Source organism: Scylla paramamosain, chromosome 28 (assembly GCF_035594125.1).
Source record: "Scylla paramamosain isolate STU-SP2022 chromosome 28, ASM3559412v1, whole genome shotgun sequence".
Taxonomy (NCBI): domain Eukaryota; kingdom Metazoa; phylum Arthropoda; class Malacostraca; order Decapoda; family Portunidae; genus Scylla; species Scylla paramamosain.
This window is the reverse complement of record NC_087178.1, coordinates 307268-327500: the sequence shown is the minus strand read 5'-3', so window position 1 is coordinate 327500 and position 20233 is coordinate 307268. Positions and strand designations below refer to the sequence as shown.

The following is a 20233-nucleotide window of genomic DNA, read 5'->3' as shown; positions in this document are numbered from 1 at the left end:
AGAGAGAGAGAGAGAGAGAGAGAGAGAGAGAGAGAGAGAGAGAGAGAGAGAGAGAGAGAGAGAGAGAGAGAGAGAGAGAGAGAGAGAGAAACAATGAGTACCCAATAAATATTCCCAACCACACCTGAAGCACACCTTTGAACACACACACACACACACACACACACACACACACACAGAGTAAACAAACTTACAAATAAAACAATAAAAACAACTATCACTCATACTTGAGCGTGAGGAGGAGGAGGAGGAGGAGGAGGAGGAGGAGGAGGAGGAGGAGGAGGAGGAGGAGGAAGGTGTAGCGAGGTAGTGGAGAGGTGTAGGAAGGAGGTGAGTGAGACTAGAAGGAAGTGGATGGGAGGAGTGGAGAGGCGTAGGAAGGAGGTGGAAGATGTACAGAAGTGGATGGGATAAGTTTGCATAGGAAGGGGGTGAGTAAGTTTGCTGGTGAGGGGGTGGGTAAGTTTGCAAGGTGAGAGGTGGGCAAGGAAGTGGACAGGGTGGGCGGGGTCGGGTGCACAGACAGACAGGCAGGTGTGTGTAAACTCCAGGTATGCAATCAAGGACACATGAAGCACCTCAAGGGTATAATTGATTGCGGATTACAAGTTTCCAGAGTCAGTTTGGTTCAGTTTGATTTCAGTTTACCTTACCTACCCTGATTTCACCTAGTCTAAATTCACCAAACTTTACCTGACCTACATTAACCAACCTTTATTTTTACCTAACATTAATTTCACCTAATCTCACTTAACACTACCTAGCTTCACCTAACCCTACTTTACTTAACCTAGCCCAACTTATTTAACCTAACCTGAATACACCTAACCTAACCTAACTACACCTGACCTAACCTAACCTAACTTAGCTTAACCTAACCTAGCTTAACCTAACCTAGCTTAACCTAACCTAACCTAGCTTTACCTAACCTAACTTAACCTAACCTAGCTTAACCTAACCTAACCTAGCTTAACCTAACCTAGCTTAAACTAACCTAACCTAAGCTTATCTCACTTCACCTAATTAACCTTGACAAGACGGTATTTGCAAAGATTTACCTGCGCCTCACAAACCACTTCTTCACCTGCATTCCTCACGCCTCCTCTTCCTCCTCTTAATCCTCTTGAATACCTTACTCCCTTTCCTCCTTCTCCTCCACCAACACCATAAGTTCCTCCACTTATTCTTCACTGTCATCACTCCCCTTTTCTTTTTCTCCTTCTCCTCCTCCTCTTTTCCTCTATTCCAGTCCTTACTTTTACCATTTTTTTCTTCTCCTCTTGCTTTATAACTTTCTCTCTTTTCTGCATTTCCTCTTCATCTCCTCTTCCTTCTGAATGACTTACTCTTCATCATCAACCTTCTCCTCCTCTTCCTCTATCATCACCACCACCACCTCCTCCTCCTCCTCCTCCTCCGTCATGCCACTGTGCTTCCGGGAGGCTGAAGGCGAGAGAGAGAGAGAGAGAGAGAGAGAGAGAGAGAGAGAGAGAGAGAGAGAGAGAGAGAGAGAGAGAGAGAGAGAGAGAGAGAGAGAGAGAGAGAGAGAGAGAGACCTTCACCCTTGACCCTTGACACACACCAACCGGATGATGGAGGGAGAGGCGTAGAGAGGGAGAGGAGGGAGGGAGGGAGGAAGAGAGGGAGAGGGATAGAGAGATAAAAGCACCATAACCATAATTTGAAGATTTTACTTTTATTTACTCTCTCTCTCTCTCTCTCTCTCTCTCTCTCTCTCTCTCTCTCTCTCTCTCTCTCTCTCTCTCTCTCTCTCTCTCTCTCTCTCTCACATCTTTCCCTAGATTTGCATTCATAAATTATTCTTATGTAATTTCTGACTACTACTACTACTACTACTACTACTATCACCACCACCACCACTGCTACAACCATTACTACTACTACTACAACAACCACAGCCAGCACTAACACCACCACACTACGCAGCAAAGGGAAAGGGAGAGCAGGTATTTAATTAAAGGGACAGGTGACAGGTGGCGGTAGTACGTACAGGTGGGCCGGCAAAAGTTAAAGGGAAGGAGCCCAGGTAACCGAGGTGGGCAGGTAGGCAGCCACGTGATCGGCGATGCATTTAAAGGGCCAGCACGACGGGGTACGTAGCCACAGGTATGCACGCCCACTCCTCTCCTTTAGTCGTTTTCCAAGAGTGAGAGTCGGCGCCCTGTAAGGTGATTCTGTCCCTTACATTTTCCGTGACTCAATTCCTTGCCATCCCTTCATCTCGCATTTTCTTCCCTCAACTGGTTTTCTCCACTGCACGGGCACTACTGTACAGCTAACTGGCTTGTAAATTAGACGGTGGTGGTGCATTGAGGATTTAAAGGGATTAGATTTAGGTGGTGGTGGTGGTGATAGGAATAGTAGTAGTATTAGTCGTGGTAGCAATAGTGTTGTTGTTGTTGATGGTGGTGGTGGTGGTAGTAGTAGTAAAGGAAGAAGTTGTAGCATTAACAGCAATAGCACTAAAGAAAACAACAAAATAGTATTCTTATTCGTAGAAGCAGCAGCAGCATTAGTAGCAACTGTAGTAGTAGTAGTGGTGGTGGTGGTGGTGGTGGTGGTGGTGAATCCCAAACCACCACACATTTTCAAAAACATTTCCAGCTTCCCTCCACAATTTACAACCAACACGCCTGCCTTCCTTCGCTGCCCACTAAGGAAGAGGAGTAAAATTTCTGCCAGCCAGCCTACCAGCGTCTCCCCCTGCCTGCTTCTTCCCTGTCTCCCGCCCTTCGCCGTCCTCCGTTCCCCTTGCCGCGGGCCCCTCCTCTCCCAGCCCACTCTAGTCCATCTCTCTCTCTCTCTCTCTCTCTCTCTCTCTCTCTCTCTCTCTCTCTCTCTCTCTCTCTCTCTCTCTCTCTCATGTTCAGCTTCCTCTTTTCTCTTTTCTATTATCTTCTTTATTCATTTGTTCTTGTGTCCTTTTCTCTCCCTCTAATTTACCCACCACCCACCTCCCTCTCTCGCTCCCTCTCCCTACATTTCTCTCATTTGCTATTCCTGGTTTCCTCTCTCCCCTCTCTCTCCCCATTTCCCTCCCACGTTCCTGCTCCCCTTTCTTACCTATTCCTACATCACCCTCTCCCTTGTTCCTATTACTCTCTCAAACCCCTTCCTCCTTGCTGGCCCATTCCTGCCTCGTTCTCCTCGTCTCCCCTCTCCCACGTCCCTGCATGCCTCTCCTACCCATTCCTATCTCGTCCTCTCCCCTCCCCACGGACATGCGTGTCTCTCCCAGCTATTTCTGCCTCGTCCTGCAGTGAGATGGAAGACGTATCTCCCAGCACTTATCACATCTTCCTGCCCCGTGTCCTGTGCCTCGTGTCCCGGCCAGACCATCTTCACCGAACCGCCGCATCAACCGCACCAATCATACCACTGCCAGCATCCCGTCTGAAGACCACCACCACCACCACCACCACCACCACCACCACCACCACCTCACAAGCACAAAGATTATTGTACACACCACCTCAGTCTTCGCCAGTTCATCCTAAGCAGGGACACGTACTAACATACTAATGACATGGACACTACTAGTAATTCTAACATTATACTCCCTTCAATGGTGACTACAGTGGCTATCGTCACTATAAAAGGACTCCTAGCGTCATCACAACATCAACAAAGTGCCAGTGGTAAATACAATGCATACTATAGTCACCATAACCATTCCTAGCGACTTCCTAACATCACTATCACCTTCACCATCACTATGAACGTAGACATCAACAGCAACGATACAAGCAAAGCATCCACGCTCGTTTCTTCAAGGTGAGAGTGAATCGTAAGCAGGTGAGATGATTCAAGGTGAACCCTCCAGAATTGTATACAGTAGAAGGGACTCTCTCTCTCTCTCTCTCTCTCTCTCTCTCTCTCTCTCTCTCTCTCTCTCTCTCTCTCTCTCTCTGGCACGTATTCTGAAACGCTTTCCTCTCACCACAACCGCAGAGATGATAAGTCAGGTTCCTAAGAGTGCTTCTCCTGTTAATAATGTAGAAATATTGTTAATCTGTCACCAGAACCATAAAAACACCCTTGAAAAAAACCTGTAACTTCAACTGGAACCTTTTGTAAGTGCCGTATTCAGAAACGCTTGGCTCTCTCTCTCGCCACGACAATTTTCAAAGGCCACAGAGATGATTAGCCGGGTTCTTATGAGTGTACCTCCTGTTAATAATATAGAAATTTTGTTAATCTGTCACCATAACCATAAAAAAAACACCCTTCAAAGCTCGTGCACCTTCGACACGACACCAGGCTTATAATGAAAGTTGTGGAGGAGTGGCGCAGAAGTGTTTCAAAGTACGGTCCTCTCTCTCTCTCTCTCTCTCTCTCTCTCTCTCTCTCTCTCTCTCTCTCTCTCTCTCTCTCTCTCTCTCGCACAGGAAGGATGATGAAATGACGGAGACTGGAGAGCAAAGTAGGCTACCCTTAAAAATCCTGCAAGTCACTAGTTGAATGGACACACACACACACACACACACACACACACACACACACACACACACACACACACACACACACACACACACACACAGACAGACACACACTAGGGAGCGAGTAAGCCGTCAAGTGACTAACAATGACCCAACACCATCACCTCTTCCTTTCTCGCCAGCGGCCACGGCACCTCCCGCCTTCACCACCACCACCACCACCACCACCAACTGCTGCTGCTGCTCCACCACTACCATCACCTCCTCCACATCTCTACGTCTTAAGCGGCTTGCATTTAATAGGGAGTGGGTGATTACTCTCTCTCTCTCTCTCTCTCTCTCTCTCTCTCTCTCTCTCTCTCTCTCTCTCTCTCTCTCTCTCTCTTCCTGTCTCTGTCTGTCTATCTGTCATTCATTTTTTCGTCTTTTTATCAACGTTATCAAAAAAAAATTCATCAACAATTATATTTATTTATTTATTTGTCTATTCTCTCAATTTTTTTTTATCTGTTGCCGGCAAAGATTAATTTATATAACCAATTCTTTTTTTTTTACTTTTCATTACAGTTTTACGTCTCTCTCTCTCTCTCTCTCTCTCTCTCTCTCTCTCTCTCTCTCTCTCTCTCTCTCTCAAACATTTATTTATGTTATTTTCAATTTTTTTCATTACCTATTTAGTTATGCTTGTCCTGTCCCCCCCCACTCCCACCCTTCACACACACACACACACACACACACACACACACACACACACACACACACACACACACACACACACACACACACACCATGGTAATCTTGTTCATCACCTCCTCCAAGTTGATATCCACCTAAGACTCAATTCAGCTCTCTCTCTCTCTCTCTCTCTCTCTCTCTCTCTCTCTCTCTCTCTCTCTCTCTCTCTCTCTCTCTGGCCGTGAGTTGCTGAGGCGTGCAGTCTTCCCCACCACCACCACCACCACCACCACCACCACCACCACATTTCAGCCATCTCATCAGGCACACTTCACCCGGTGGTATCTCTGTGGAGCGTCTCTTCGTTAAGGGCGCGACAAAGGGAGCGAACACGGAGACGAAAAAAATGAGTCCTGGATAGATGGATGGATGGAGAGAGAGAGAGAGAGAGAGAGAGAGAGAGAGAGAGAGAGAGAGAGAGAGAGAGAGAGAGAGAGAGAGAGAGAGAGAGAGAGAGAGAGAGAGCATTTTTTTTTCCTGATCTAAAAAAAAAAGTTTCCTGTGTATTTCAAAACACCAACAAAATATCAACGTTTCTTCTTTCTAGGTCTTTTCTTGCATGTTTACTCTCTCTCTCTCTCTCTCTCTCTCTCTCTCTCTCTCTCTCTCTCTCTCTCTCTCTCTCTCTCTCTCTCGCAACCAGCCTATTAAAATCCATCCTTCCTTTATATTCCTTTGCAATACCAACGTGTCTCAAAAGGCGAGCGAAGAGGGACTGGCCGAGAGGGGCGGTTAGGTGGAAGGAGGGGAGAACCTTACCCTGTATTACTATTCCTACAGACACACCAAGTATGACGCGGTGGTCTCGGCTGCCTGGGTTGCAAGGGACCATATTCTGAATCACCTCTGCGCCACACCTCCACTATTCCACCTGGCTAATCATCTCTGCAGCCTTTGAAAGTCGTCGTGGTGACAAAGCAAAGCGTTTCAGAATGCGGAAGTTGCACACGGGGTTTTCAAGGGTGTTTTTTTTTTATGGTTCTAGTGACAAATCAACAGTTTCTATATTAATAATAGGAGAAACACTCTTGAGAACCCAGCCATTCATCTCTGTGGCATCTGGAAATGGCCACGTTGAGCGAGCAAAGTGTTTCAGAATGCGGTGTTTGTAAAAGGGTAATTAAAGTGACAAGGGTTTTCAAGGGTGTTCTGATTATGGTTCTAGTGTTAAGTTACGAAGATACCTACATTATTAACAGGACCAGCACTCTTGAGAACCGGCTAATTATTTCAGAGAGAGAGAGAGAGAGAGAGAGAGAGAGAGAGAGAGAGAGAGAGAGAGAGAGAGAGAGAGAGAGAGAGAGAGAGAGAGAGAGAGAGAGAGAGAGAGAGAGAGAGAGAGAGTAAAGCGCTTCAGAATGCGGGGCCTTGGTTGCCTGACTCGAAGGGGCCTGGCAGTCTATTCAGATGGACGAGTCTCAGCCGCGGCGGATAAAACCAGGCGACGAACAGGAAACGACAACACACGCATGCACACACGACTTGGTCTATTCTGAGTGTGTGGATGAGGCGAGAGTGGTGGAAGGGGGTGGAAGGGGTGGGTGGGTGGGTGGGTGGGTGGGTGGGTGGGTGTGTGTGTGCTTATTTATTTATTTTTTTATGTTAGAAGCTTATTTTTTTATGTTAGAAGCTCTTAGTCTCAAGTCTTTTAAACAATACCACATTTATAAACTACTATTTTTAATGTATATATATTGTTTGCGCGCACACACGCGCACACACACACACACACACACACACACACACACACACACACACACACACACACACACACACACACACACACACACACACTTTCTCTAACGAGTGCATGTGAGTCTTAAATAATACAAAATTATTATATATTTTTCTAGAATGTATGTATATTACTTGACATTAACACAATTTTCTTTAGTGTGTGTGTGTGTGTGTGTGTGTGTGTGTGTGTGTGTGTGTGTGTGTGTGTGTGTGTGTGTGTGTGTGTGTGTGTGTGTGTGTGTGTGTGTGTGTGTGTGTGTGTGTGTGTGTGTGTGAAAGCAAAACTGGATGGCTGCCACGCTCTTGAAGGTGACAGTCACAGATAGAGTAGCATCAGTAGTAGCAATGAAGGCAATGAAACCAACACACACACCTTCACTACACTGACTGAAGTGTACTGACCAATCACTCTAATGGACGCACCTTCAGGCAACGATAAACGAGATAAAAATAAATAAATCAATCAATCAAGAAATAAAATAAATAAATAAATAAAAATAACCCTAACAGCAACAAATAAATAAATAGACAGATGAATTCATAAAAAAAAATTGTGAAGTAAAATAAATGAAAATACTTTAAACAACAAGTACATAAACAAAAACAATGCCAACAGCAACACAACTTCCACAAATTAACACAAAATCTTACAAACTAAATAGAGAAAAAAAAAGTCAAAGATAAAAACATTAAAATAAAAAAAATAATAAATAAATAAAAACAATGACAACACAACTCCCACTAATAAAAAAAAAATAAATAAAAGCAAATTTCCAGATAAAAGGAGCAAAAAAGTAAATAAATAAATAAAATCAAACAAGTTCCCTGGATGAGTAACAAACCACAACTAATAATTAACGGCACAATGATAAGATTATAATGTAACAATGTGTGTGTAAATCCTTGCATGACTCAGAGAGAGAGAGAGAGAGAGAGAGAGAGAGAGAGAGAGAGAGAGAGAGAGAGAGAGAGAGAGAGAGAGAGAGAGAGAGAGAGAGAGAGAGAGAGAGAGAGAGAGAGAGAGAGAGAGAGAGAGAGAGAGAGAGAGAGAGAAATTCATGTTCCGAAAAAAGGGGAAAAAAATAAAAAATAAGAATAAAATATAACCAAAGAATAAGAGGAAAGAGAAAAATTGATGAAACTGACAAGAGAGAGAGAGAGAGAGAGAGAGAGAGAGAGAGAGAGAGAGAGAGAGAGAGAGAGAGAGAGAGAGAGAGAGAGAGAGAGAGAGAGAGAGAGAATCCTTCAGTCCCCATAACCATTCAAATTAACCATTACTAGCATTAACAACATTCCTATCATGAAGTAACCACTACCGACACACTCCCATTCATACGAACGCCGTGCTATTGTCTCTGCCCCATTACACTGTCGCTGCCACATGTTACTGGTGTTTATTTTTACCTTCCCTTTCAATTGGAATGCACATGCAGCTTCTCACATTACCTGTAGGCTTCTGTGCACACCAATCACTTCAAACTATTCGGGACCAGCATCTCGGTGTGTGTGTGTGTGTGTGTGTGTGTGTGTGTGTGTGTGTGTGTGTGTGTGTGTGTGTGTGTGTGTGTGTGTGTGTTTTTTTTTTTTAGATATTTTTTTTGCCCTTGGCTGGTGTCCCTCCCACATAATAAATAAATAAATAAATACATGAAAAGTAAATAAAAAAAAAGCCTCTTCCTTGATATGAACCTAAATATGTAATTCAACTGAAGGATAAGCCCATTCTGACTCTGAAATAAAAAAAAACTCCCTTTTTCAATACTGCTCAATGCATATTTTTTTTTTCTGAATGTAAACAATAACTGGTTCTGTTTTGATATATATTTATTCACTAAAGTTGCTGGCTTAATTTTTTCCTTTTTTTTTTGTAGTATAAACAATAGCTCATTCTAATTTCAGATATATTCATTCACTAATTTTGGAAGCTCAGCCTTTCCTTTCCATTCTGGAGTACAAATAACTTTAAATGGTTCATTGTTATTAATATTTACTAATTTAAAAGTTTAGGAAGCTCACATTTTCCACTTTACGTTTCTATAGGTGCAAATAAAAGTTACCTGTTGCTTTATATTGAAGTGTTTAGGACCTTGAAAAGCTCACTGTTGTTTGTACTTGCTAATTTAATACTTCTGTGGAGTCATAATTCCTGTTCCACCTTTCTATAGTAATATAAATAAAAGCTACCTAATACTTTACATTCAAGTGTTTAGGACCTTGAAACAGCTCAATGTTGTTCACCCTAACTAACTCAATACTTTGGGAAGATCACATTTCCTGTTTCACCCTTCCAACATAAAACTGAATAAATAAATGACATGCTGCTTTATATATTCAAGTGTGCTGGGAAATTCACATATCCTTTTCCTGCCTAGGGTACAAACAACTTAACACAGAGCAGCTACACCAGTGAGGGTCATGAGTCAGAGGGGAAGCAGAGACCTATCCCATCCTGTCCTCTTTACTGCCGCAGTACACTAATATCACCATGAATTCATAACACTGGAAAATAAAGGAACCCACAAGAAGCAGCCGGACCTACACATGGCAGTCCCTGTATGACAAGCGCTAATGAGGAAACTCTAAACCAATATGTCTGAGTGATGAGAATGCAAAACTGTTATAATTTTTCTTTTTTTTTAATTTACTTGAAGATTAACACCTCTATGCTGTCAAAATAGTTCACCAGTTTTTTTTTTTTCTTTTAAATGCATTCCTAATACAATACCAGGTTTGAGTTCTTCTAAAAGTACCTACCTATTTATTTCCATTCTATTCCCCATCCATAAGCCTGTCTAGTTAATTTCTTAAAGCTCCCAATGACACCACTGATCTGAAGCCAATACAACATCCAGTGCCCCAGTAAGCACACAGAAACAAGACATAATTGTTGGTGCAGGTTAAGTAACAAATATTCCAGTAAACACAGGAACAATGCAGAATGGTTGGTGCAGGTTATCCTCTGCCAGAAAGAACCAGTCATGGGTCTTCCCCACTGCACTGCCTCACTGCTACAACGCAAATGTCAGGAAGTGTGTGGTGTGGTGTGGTGTGGTGTGGTAGGGGAGGGGGAGAGAAGGGAGGGGCAGGGAAGGAGTGTGCGGGAAGGACGTCACACTTATTCATCTAATTATTCCCAGGAGACGAGTTATGGTTGTTGCTGCTGTTGTTTTTACAAGTGGTTCTTTCATTCTTTGCAAGTTATTGTTGCTTTTACTAGATATGAACGAGATCTTTTTACTCTTCTTGAATTACCGCTGATGTTTTCTTTTTGTCATTATTTTAATTAAGAACGGTTCTTTTTAATCTTCTAAAATAGTGGCTACTGCAACACAAATCTCCAATATCTATTCTTTTAATTTCACCACTGCATTAAATCTACTTAGATCTACTCATCTTTTTCTGGCAATGGATTCATGACCACAATTTTGTTACTATTTTTTTTCCTCCCTTTGCTGGTTTCCCTAACACACACACACACACACACACACACACACACACACACACACACACACATGCACAAACAAAAATAAATAAATAAATAAATAAATAAATAAACAAAAATAAATAAATAAATAAAACAAAACAAAACAATTACTACATTAAATTACCTACACAATTCACAATAACCTAAATTGCCACAACAACATTTAATTCCATTATCAACATCACAAAGCCTGCTTTCATAATGTGTGTTTAACAGGTGCTTCTCTCTCTCTCTCTCTCTCTCTCTCTCTCTCTCTCTCTCTCTCTCTCTCTCTCTCTCTCTCTCTCTCTCTCTCTCTCTCTCTCTCTCTCTCTCTCTCCTTTATCTCTTGGCTTGATTTCTGCCATCCTGCAATGCTGATTTCAAAATGCTTCAACTAAAACCATTCTTCAATTTATTTCAGTGACACTGTCTGTTCGTATTTTCAAACTTTAGATATGTACCAGAAATATTCCCTGTTCTCAATTACACTTTAACACAAAAACCCACAATTCCAAGCTGTCACTAATACTCAATGGCTAGACAAAAAAATAAAATAAAAATAAATATATAAATAGTAATAATAATAATAATAATAATAATAATAATAATAATAATAATAATAATAATAATAATAAAAACAACAATAATAATAATAATAATCAATCAATAAAATAAAATAAAAGAAATAAAAAAAAAAGCTAAAACATTCTAAATGACAACCATAAACTGACTAACTCCAGCATAAGTACAACAGACAGCTGAGTGTTATATATCTGTTATATATCTGGTGTGTCGTAAGAATCCGGGCCAAGTGGAGCGTGGCCAGGGTAATGCTGCAGTGATAGCGTTTCAGTGCTGGCTAGTGTCTTGAGTGGAGGCTTGCAATTGTGACCTGCATTAGCCTTGGTGGTGTTTGTGCCGTGTTACATGCGAGGAGGTGAGTTGGTGGGATGCTGGCTCTGCTTTGTGTGGCCTACATTGTACTCTTTTACTGCTATGGTTGTCTTTGGTTCATACTGAGATCACTGTAATTGTTTGGATGGACATCAAGGAAAAAAGAATATGACGTTTATTTCATCTGTGCTAAGCTACAGAAGTAAATGTTTAAGGGATCGTAGTATGAAAAATTAGTCCTTTAAAAGCAGCTGATGATACCTAATGGGAAAGCTTGATTAGGAGTAAATGAATTAAAGGACTTTGTATGTGGCTAAAAGTACCTCTATGTTTTTTGTAATCTATCTATCTATATACCAGGACAGCAATCCCATACAGGGTGGCCCAAATATGGCACCCCCCCCTCCCAACACACACACACACACACACACACACACACACACACACACACACACACACACACACACACTCACACTCACACTCTCAGCCCATTGCTCCCAGTAGTACATGTCCCATAGTGTTTCTGTGTAGGTTTGATTATTACACAACATAGCCAAGTGTATAAATATAAAAGCTCTGGAATGCTTTTAAAACTTGTTATTGAAACATCATTGGTTCTAAAGTAAAAAGTGCAAAATGACGGGGTATATTTCTTTGCAGTTTAGATCATAACTTTCAAGATTGTTGGTGAAATGTTACCGGCTCTAAAGTAAAAAAAAAAAAAAGTGCAAACTGGCATGTATTTCTCTGCAGCTTACATCATAACTTGATGAGCAGCGATGGCTCTTTTGGCAGCGCTGCACAAAACTTTAGGCACAGTTGGACAAGATTACTGCGCTTCCTCCACACCCCAGTAATCCCAGTTTGGAGGGTCACAACATGCCCCCAATGCTTTCTATGGCTTCCCAGCCTTCACACATGCTTAACATGTCTTTTCAACTATCCATTCACACTAAACACCCCCTAGAGATAGGATTTGGTTGCTAAGTTACATTGCACATAAAGACTACATTTCCATACAAAAGAAAACAATTTTCTTAGTGCCTGAGAAACTGGTGTCAGCAGTGCATGTTAGAGGAACAACACTGAGGAAAAATATTGTCACTGCAATACAAAAGACATCATGACAATATTGCTTTTTCACTGTTTTTCCATGATGACGCAAAATGCAAAAAAGCTGCACAAGTTACAGTACCACACTTTTCTCATTCTGAACTGTCAATGACAACCATCAGCAGCCACAAAATAAAACTGCCATAAGTCTACTTCTGGCATCATAAATAATAAACTTCCGAACTTCTGCTAGAGAGAGAGAGAGAGAGAGAGAGAGAGAGAGAGAGAGAGAGAGAGAGAGAGAGAGAGAGAGAGAGAGAGAGAGAGAGAGAGAGAGAGAGAGAGAGAGAGAGAGAGAGAGAGAGAGAGAGAGAGAGAGAGAGAGAGAAAAATCGAGGTCAACAAATATAGCATATGCCACCTAACAAAGCAAAACCAACCTCCTCCTCCTACTCCTCCTCCCATCTGCACCACATCACCACCACCAACGCCACCAAGCTAACTCAGCACCTACTGTCTCCCTGGTGCACACCTCCAATGGCAAGCCAACACATGCTGCTGTGATTCATGCATGAGGGACTAGAACTACACTTTCCCATACCAAACACCCCTTCCTTTCTCCCTGATAGCATCCCACTTTAGTTACTGCAAGAAATGATGCATGAGATTTGAAAACACACAAACCCAGTACATGACTGTCCCTTCAGACCAAGCAGGGTGATTCTGAAGGGATGTGCTTAGCTTGTGAAATGGTTTAAGTGTCAATTTTGGCATATATCAGTGTCTCAGAACAGGTAGTATGCTCTCATAAAATTAACTGATGCCATATGATCCCTTTGCGGTGTCACAACTCAATCTGTTTCCAATGTCTTTAGATTCTTGTTTAATGCACTGGATGATTTGACATTACCCATCTTGAGAAATTAGTGAGAAGTCAGCAATCCTCCACAACAATAAACAATATTCATACTTTCTTTAGTAACATCATAGGGGATTATTATTCTAGTATACATCTGTGAAAGTTCTTAAGAAGACAGTCACTTATTAACACATGTAACTAATGACTTTCATGGTTTATTATTCTAGTAGGCAAGCATGTGTGAGGGTTTCAAAGACACCTAACTTACTAACATATGTAATAATTTTCAAAAAATCGGAGTGTCTCATAGCCTCCTAGGCCAGCACCACCTCCTTTTTCTCTCTCTCTTCACATGCATCACATACACAACTACGGCGCCCCTGCCCATTATGCATCAAAATCAATATCCATTACTCTCACAAAATTACTGGTTCTCACTTGAAAGATTTGCAATATACAGTCCAACAAGATAAACAGCTACCAGCTCCTCTGAATTCATCCATTATGCAGCAACACAAGCCAATGCATCCCCACTGCCAGAGCCCTTCACTTGAGATATTCAATGAGCAGCAAAGCCCCCAAGGCACTGCACAGTGTCCTGACAGGCAGAAATATCTGCTGACTCGGACCAACAGACTTTCTGCGGCAAGGTGACTGGATGGAGCAGTGCCAAAGTCTTGTCAGTGCACATGGTTGGGAAACAATGTTCTTGTCAAGGAGAAAATTATTCCCTTGCATATACTTAAACAGTTGTCACATATATATATATATTCTATTTCTGCTTCTCATCACTTGAAATGCCTCATACCTATAAAGAAATAATAATAGGTATGTATGCTCAGACTAGCCAAGAGCGACAATATGTGTTGTCTTGCCCTTCCTTGTCTTCCTACACTATATTAGGGTATGACAGCTTCTCAATACCTCTGGAATCAGGGAGCTATAACAACATTTATAAGGTACGTCACCCATCACACAGCGATCATTCACAGTACAAAAGATACGTGTAGTAATATTCAAACTGCTGTCTAAAAAATTATTCTCATTCCTCCCCAAGATGTATGCATGTGTACATAACCTTGGCAGGCATCATGCAGGTACACAGTCCTTGCCTAGTGCTGTGGAAATCCTGCCAGGTTAAATGAAGCAGAAAACCAATTTCCCCCCAAAATCAATGTGCCCACAAACCAAAATGTATCAGTGACACTTGGGTGACATTCCTGCACCTCATCATTGCCACAGGTATCCACACTCCCACACCACACATTCATGCACTATTGATCTGCAAGAACCAAGGCACCACCACACCTACACACTGACAGCCACACAATACTGCTTCAAAATACATGGCCTTCCCTTTAGTAAATGTCTGATAACCCTACATCCCACTACTACTATTTTTTCTGACATATTTAACAGACAGACATATTTTAACCCTAAATCTAACCCACTGCTCTTAAAATAATCTGAATGACAAAACCTGCTCAAAAGAACATGAAACCCTTTAGTAAATTTCAGGTAACCCACATCCTACTAACATCAATTATTATTACTTTTAAGATACCAAAATGGGACATACTTTGATCATGTCTATTGACCAACTTGCCAAAGCTATCATAATGACAAAACCTCCTCAAAAGAACATTAAACCCTTACTATTTTTCAGGTAACCCGCCATCCCTCTAACATCTATACTATTATATTTTTGAGACAGCTAAATGATAGACGTATCTCAGTCCTAAATATAACCCACCTGTCTTTAAAAAATCTGAATAACGAAACTCGCACAAAAGCATATGAGTGAAAAACATGAATTCTATTAGTAAATTTCAGGTAACCCACATATCATAAATTTCAAGACTACATTTTTTTTGACAGCCGAGTGACGGCCGTAAGTATCTTTTAACCCTGAATTTAACCCGCTCGTCTTAATCAGAATAACGAAACCTACACAGTAAAATAGTAAAGGCAAGAGTTAACCGATCACCAGCGGCCACTGCCTGAGCACAGAGCACACCTGGCCTGCCTGACGACCCAAGGCAGGACTGGACGGGCGATGGCAGGTGCACCAAATATGTCACTCATTTCCTGACTAGTGAAAAATTACCGATACTGTGACTTCTACGTGTCTAGCCTAGCCTAACGTTCAAGCAACCACCACACACACACGCTTCCGCCCCCCGAGCAACATAGAGGCAGGAGATGCAGGGAGGCGGCAGGAATCCAGGCCCGAGTGACAGAGCCAGAGCCACCGCCGCCCACAACATTTTTGGCTCCCATTCAAACCCTCGGGAATACATGTCAGACAACACGAGGGGCACGCCAGGCCTGCCCCTCGCCGCCCAGGAGCAGGCCAGGTTCACACAGCAGCAGAACAGCATATCAGGCACCACTACTCACCTCCCGCCGCTGGCCTCAAGGTGTCCACATCGTTGCTCTGGACATCGGTATCGGCCATTTTGACTCATTAGTAAAGGCAAGGCGACGGTTTTTCAATAGTACTCAGGCACTACACCACCTGTAATATCTTCCGTTCTACATAATACACTTCCACAGTTGAAGGACTCGGGAAAATCACAGAATATGGCTACCGTCGATGCACTTTCACAGTGGTGGCGGAGGGACTGAGGCAGGGAGGCGCGGCCCTGCGCATGCGCCGCGGCAGAGGGCAGCACCGAGCGCCCCCCACCCCTCCCCCACCCTCCCCTCTCACAGAGAACTGTTCTGCAGGGGGGACCAGCCCATTCACACCTCACGTCCCTCTGTGCACACCTTCTGCTATCCTATCCAGGCTGTTCTTAAAGACTACAGCGATAATTAGTCAGGTCCTCATGTATGTTCTTTGTACTGATGCTTCAATTACCTCCATGAAAAGATCATCAGAAACTCTACAAGTTCTACTACAGCAATTGACAGCCCAGGCGCGTATCCTTTTTTTTTTTTTTTTTTTTTTTACTCTCCTTTGCCCCCTTACACTTTACTCTCTTATCGGGACTATATTGAAAGATTACAACGATATTCAGACAAGTCCTCATTTGTGTTCGTATTGATAATGCATAATTCTTTTAAATCATCATTCATGAAAAAATCCTTCGCAAGCTTTTCAATAACTTCTGACAGACCATACATAAAATAATATTGCACCACACCTTGACATAAGCAGTCAAGTTAAGAAACAGAGACTTGTGAAAGTGCGGCAAGATTTATCTATCATTCTGTTTACCTATCTGTCTGTCTATCTATCAATCAATCTGTCTCTGTTTGCCTCTCTCTATCTATCTATCTACCTATCTTTCCTTCTTTCTATCTGACTACGCATTTCTCTTACCCGGCGAAAACTACCGCAACACCTGGAGGTAACACCGTGCCATGACCGTCACCTGGCGGGGCTACAGTCACCCAGCTGTGCAATATTTGGCTGGGAGGGGAGGAACTGTGTCCCGCCATGCAAGTTTCATAGGCAGACCAGATGAGCAACAAGGGAGACATACTGTAACTTTTCAGGTGTGTCGTGCAAAGACTGTAAACAAAATAAAATGTGGATAGAGGTGAAAAGAGGATTAATTTGTTAAGGAAGAGAGTATCTGAAATTAATGGTATAATGAATATGTTTATATATAGACGATCTTTAAGTAAGGATCATCAACACTGACAGGTAGATGATAATTTGGTGATAAATAATAAGGCAGAATATAAATTGTTTTTGATCAATTAATCTTCCCTTTGGGTTAGTCAACATATAAAAAAACATTATGCTTGTCTCTTTTACTTATAATACTGCACAAGTTGTACACTCCGTCGCCTCGTCCTGATGACTCGATGGAAATAATACAATAAATGAGATCATAAATGAGTTAATAGATTAATAAGTAAATAAGTAAACAGAGGATCGTTTCCTGCTCCTTGCATGTCGGAATGAAGAGAAGAAAGCATGATGTTGATTTTATTAGAAAACAATATAATGTTTATGTTCGTTACATTCTTTGGTACTACACACACACACACACACACACACACACACACACACACACACAACTCAAAAAACCCACTTTTAGAAACGCCATGAACAAAACATGGCGAATACTTTAATATTAAATCTTGTCTTTATACTCCATTCTCTTTTCCCCACATTCCTTGCTTCTGTGCTTCCTCCGGGCGGCGAGGGGCGTGGCGGGCTGCGGGGGGCGTGTCTGGCCGTCTGGCGCGTGGGCGTGGACAGCGGGACGGCGCCAAGAGTAGCATGCCGTCGCGGAGCATTCGGCGGAGACTCAAAACACGAAGGTCAGTCACTGGGATGCGGCACTTTGGAGGAGGAGGAGAAGGAAGAGGAGGAGGAGGAGGGGAGGGGCTGCAAGGATGGGGGAGTGTGAGGAAAGGATGTACTGCAGCGAAAATTGAAGAGGAAGTATATTTGTGGCGGTTCTGATTTATTTATTCTCTCATTTGTTTATTTACTTGATTGTCTTTTTTTTTTTATCTATTTATTTATTGATTTATTTCATTTGTCTTCGTCAGCCGAGTATTATAACAAATGAAAAAAAAAACACAAATCCCTTTATTTCTCACCGGTTTTGGATTTCAGATGCCGACACTTATTTGTCAAAAAATAAATAAATGAAATAAATAAATAAATAAATAAATAAATAAATAAAGATGGTGTTACTATATTCACTTATTATTATATTCAAGCTCAGAAAGAGGAAGCTGCAAGGACAGGCGGTAAAAAGATAAAGAGAGAGGAGAGAGAGAGAGAGAGAGAGAGAGAGAGAGAGAGAGAGAGAGAGAGAGAGAGAGAGAGAGAGAGAGGAGAGAGAGCAGCAAGTAGAAGAAATACAAGGGAAATATGAAAAAGAAAGGATAAAGGAGGAATTGTGAGGGATCAGAAATAAAAAAATAGGTTGTTGAGAAAGGTTCGGGGAGAAATAACAAGTTGTAAACAAGAAAATAAGAGGAATTAAGGAAAAAATACTAAAGAGGCGTATTAAAAAAAGGCCTGTGAAGAAAGAATAAGTCAAGAGAAGCTAGGAATCTTTGGAAAGGATAAAGGGTAAAAGAAAATGCGGAAGCTACAAAGAAGAGGAATTAAGAAAAGCTAAGGGGAGGTGTTAAAAGAAGGGCCGTGAGGAGGACAAGAGATAGGGTATAAGGGTGATACAATAGGGAGAGTGTTATAGGTAGGGTGATGATGTGTGGGGTAATAAGAGGTGTCTTATAGGGCATAGGTAGCGTGTCATTAGGAAGATGGACAAGGAGGTTGGTGAGGTTTTGGTGATGACAGTAATAAATGATAATGACGATAATGCTGAACGAAAATGGCAAACGAAAAAAAAAAAAAGACACACGAGAAGACAATACAGACATAAACAAACTTATACACATAAATTACTTCGTTCATTTCACCACCATGGGGAGATGATGATGACACGTTCCCACTAAAAACTATACAAAAAATGTTTATTCCCTTTATTTTCAAATCATATATATACATACGTATGCATAGATTATTTGTGTCCAGTAGTAGAGTATTAGTAAAGTAACAGAGTAATACACACTTAATACATCCGTTAATTAAGTAACTACCAGGGAAAACTGAGAAAAAAAGTTGCATCACATTACAGCACACCCATTAGTTGATTAATTCAGGAAGTAAAAATATCAACACGTCTTCGTTAGTGACGGATTCCAGTACCATTCAGATTACACCGTCACTCCTCCAGACGCCTCTCTCTCTCTCTCTCTCTCTCTCTCTCTCTCTCTCTCTCTCTCTCTCTCTCTCTCTCCTCTCTCTCTCTCTCTCTCTCTCTCTCTCTCTCTCTCTTATCATATGATACTGCATATATGTTACATGTGTGTGTGTGTGTGTGTGTGTGTGTGTGTGTGTGTGTGTGTGTGTGTGTGTGTGTGAGCACGTTAGCCCGCCAGCCCGCTAGAGGAGGTAAGAGAGAGGAGAGAGAGAGAGAGAGAGAGAGAGAGAGAGAAGAGAGAGAGAGAGAGAGAGAGAGAGGAGAGAGAGAGAGAGAGATACTTCCACCAGAAACACCCACACACAGTCACGGCGCGTCATCAGGCACCATACGAGGAAGAGAACGAGAAGCAGGAGGAGGAGGAGGAGGAGGAGGAGGAGGAGGAGGAGGAGGAGGAGGAGGAGGAGGAGGAGGAGGAGCAGGACAATAAGAAGCAGAAGAAGGAGGAGGAGGAAGAGAAAAAGGAGAAGGATAAGGAAAAGACTTTAACTCAACGGCGAATCATGAAGTAGCAGAGGCGAGAGAACCTGTAGAAGGCCTGGGCGAAGTGGCAGGAAGCACGGACGCCGCTCTGTCACGTAACGATAAGTCTGGAGTGCCGCTGAGGTCGTCTGGGGGGTGGAGTGGCACGCTGCTGGAGGGCCAGATGCTCAGTCCAGACTCCCACCCACACATTTGAGGCGCGAGTCCATTAGTGAGGGCGTGGGAGAGGCAGGTGTGGGCGTAGTGGTGGCGCAGATCATTCCCCCGTGACGTATTCCAGGAAGCGTCTCAGCGGGAGGATGTGACTCTGCTGGGACGTCCACAGTGTCAGGAAGTCCTCAAGCACGTGGTGGATGCGCTCGGGTTTGGGCAGGATAGTCTTGTCCCACTTCATCATCATCTCCGCCTCTGTAACGACAAGTATTATCGTCACCACCATCGTTATTACCAGATTGCTAGTAAATGTGTGTCTTAAAGTTGTTTGTTGGAGGAGTTGTCATTGTTATCATTATTATCATTGCCATTATCATTGTTCCAGTAAATGTGTGACTTATTTAAGATTATGGTTGGGAGAATCGTCGTTATCGTCACTTATCACCATCGTTACACTTGGGGAGGTGTCGTCATTACTGCCATCGTCTTTACCCATGGGAGAATAACTGCCATCGTCATCATCACCGTCAGTGTCTTGACATCTTCATCTTTACGCTTTTGAATTATCCTTGTCCCTAGTAAACGTATTTTTATAACTTTTTGTTGCCCTAGACCAGCTGCCATCTTACATAAAAGAATAAAACTACTT

At 42.4% G+C, this 20233-nt stretch overlaps 2 protein-coding genes across 23 annotated transcripts in view; both read right to left on the bottom strand.

Moving 5' to 3' along the window:
• The window catches only part of LOC135114642 (phosphatidylinositol 4-phosphate 5-kinase type-1 alpha-like), a 99786-nt gene extending 83926 nt beyond the window's left edge, over nucleotides 1-15860 (bottom strand). For 12 of the 21 annotated variants that reach the window (XR_010275605.1, XR_010275606.1, XR_010275610.1 and 9 more), the window contains exon 1: nucleotides 15605-15860. The gene's annotated coding sequence lies outside the window, so the exon portion shown is untranslated. The remainder of the gene's footprint in view (nucleotides 1-15604) is intronic. The other 9 variants (XR_010275616.1, XR_010275617.1, XR_010275614.1 and 6 more) reach the window with 2 other exon arrangements.
• A 3347-nt stretch (nucleotides 15861-19207) lies between these two features.
• The window catches only part of LOC135114640 (FAD-dependent oxidoreductase domain-containing protein 2-like), a 68747-nt gene continuing 67721 nt past the window's right edge, over nucleotides 19208-20233 (bottom strand). For both annotated transcript variants that reach the window (XM_064030439.1, XM_064030438.1), the window contains one exon: nucleotides 19208-19839. In XM_064030439.1, coding sequence (XP_063886509.1) covers nucleotides 19688-19839 — 152 coding nt within the window. In that variant the 3' untranslated portion in view covers nucleotides 19208-19687. The remainder of the gene's footprint in view (nucleotides 19840-20233) is intronic.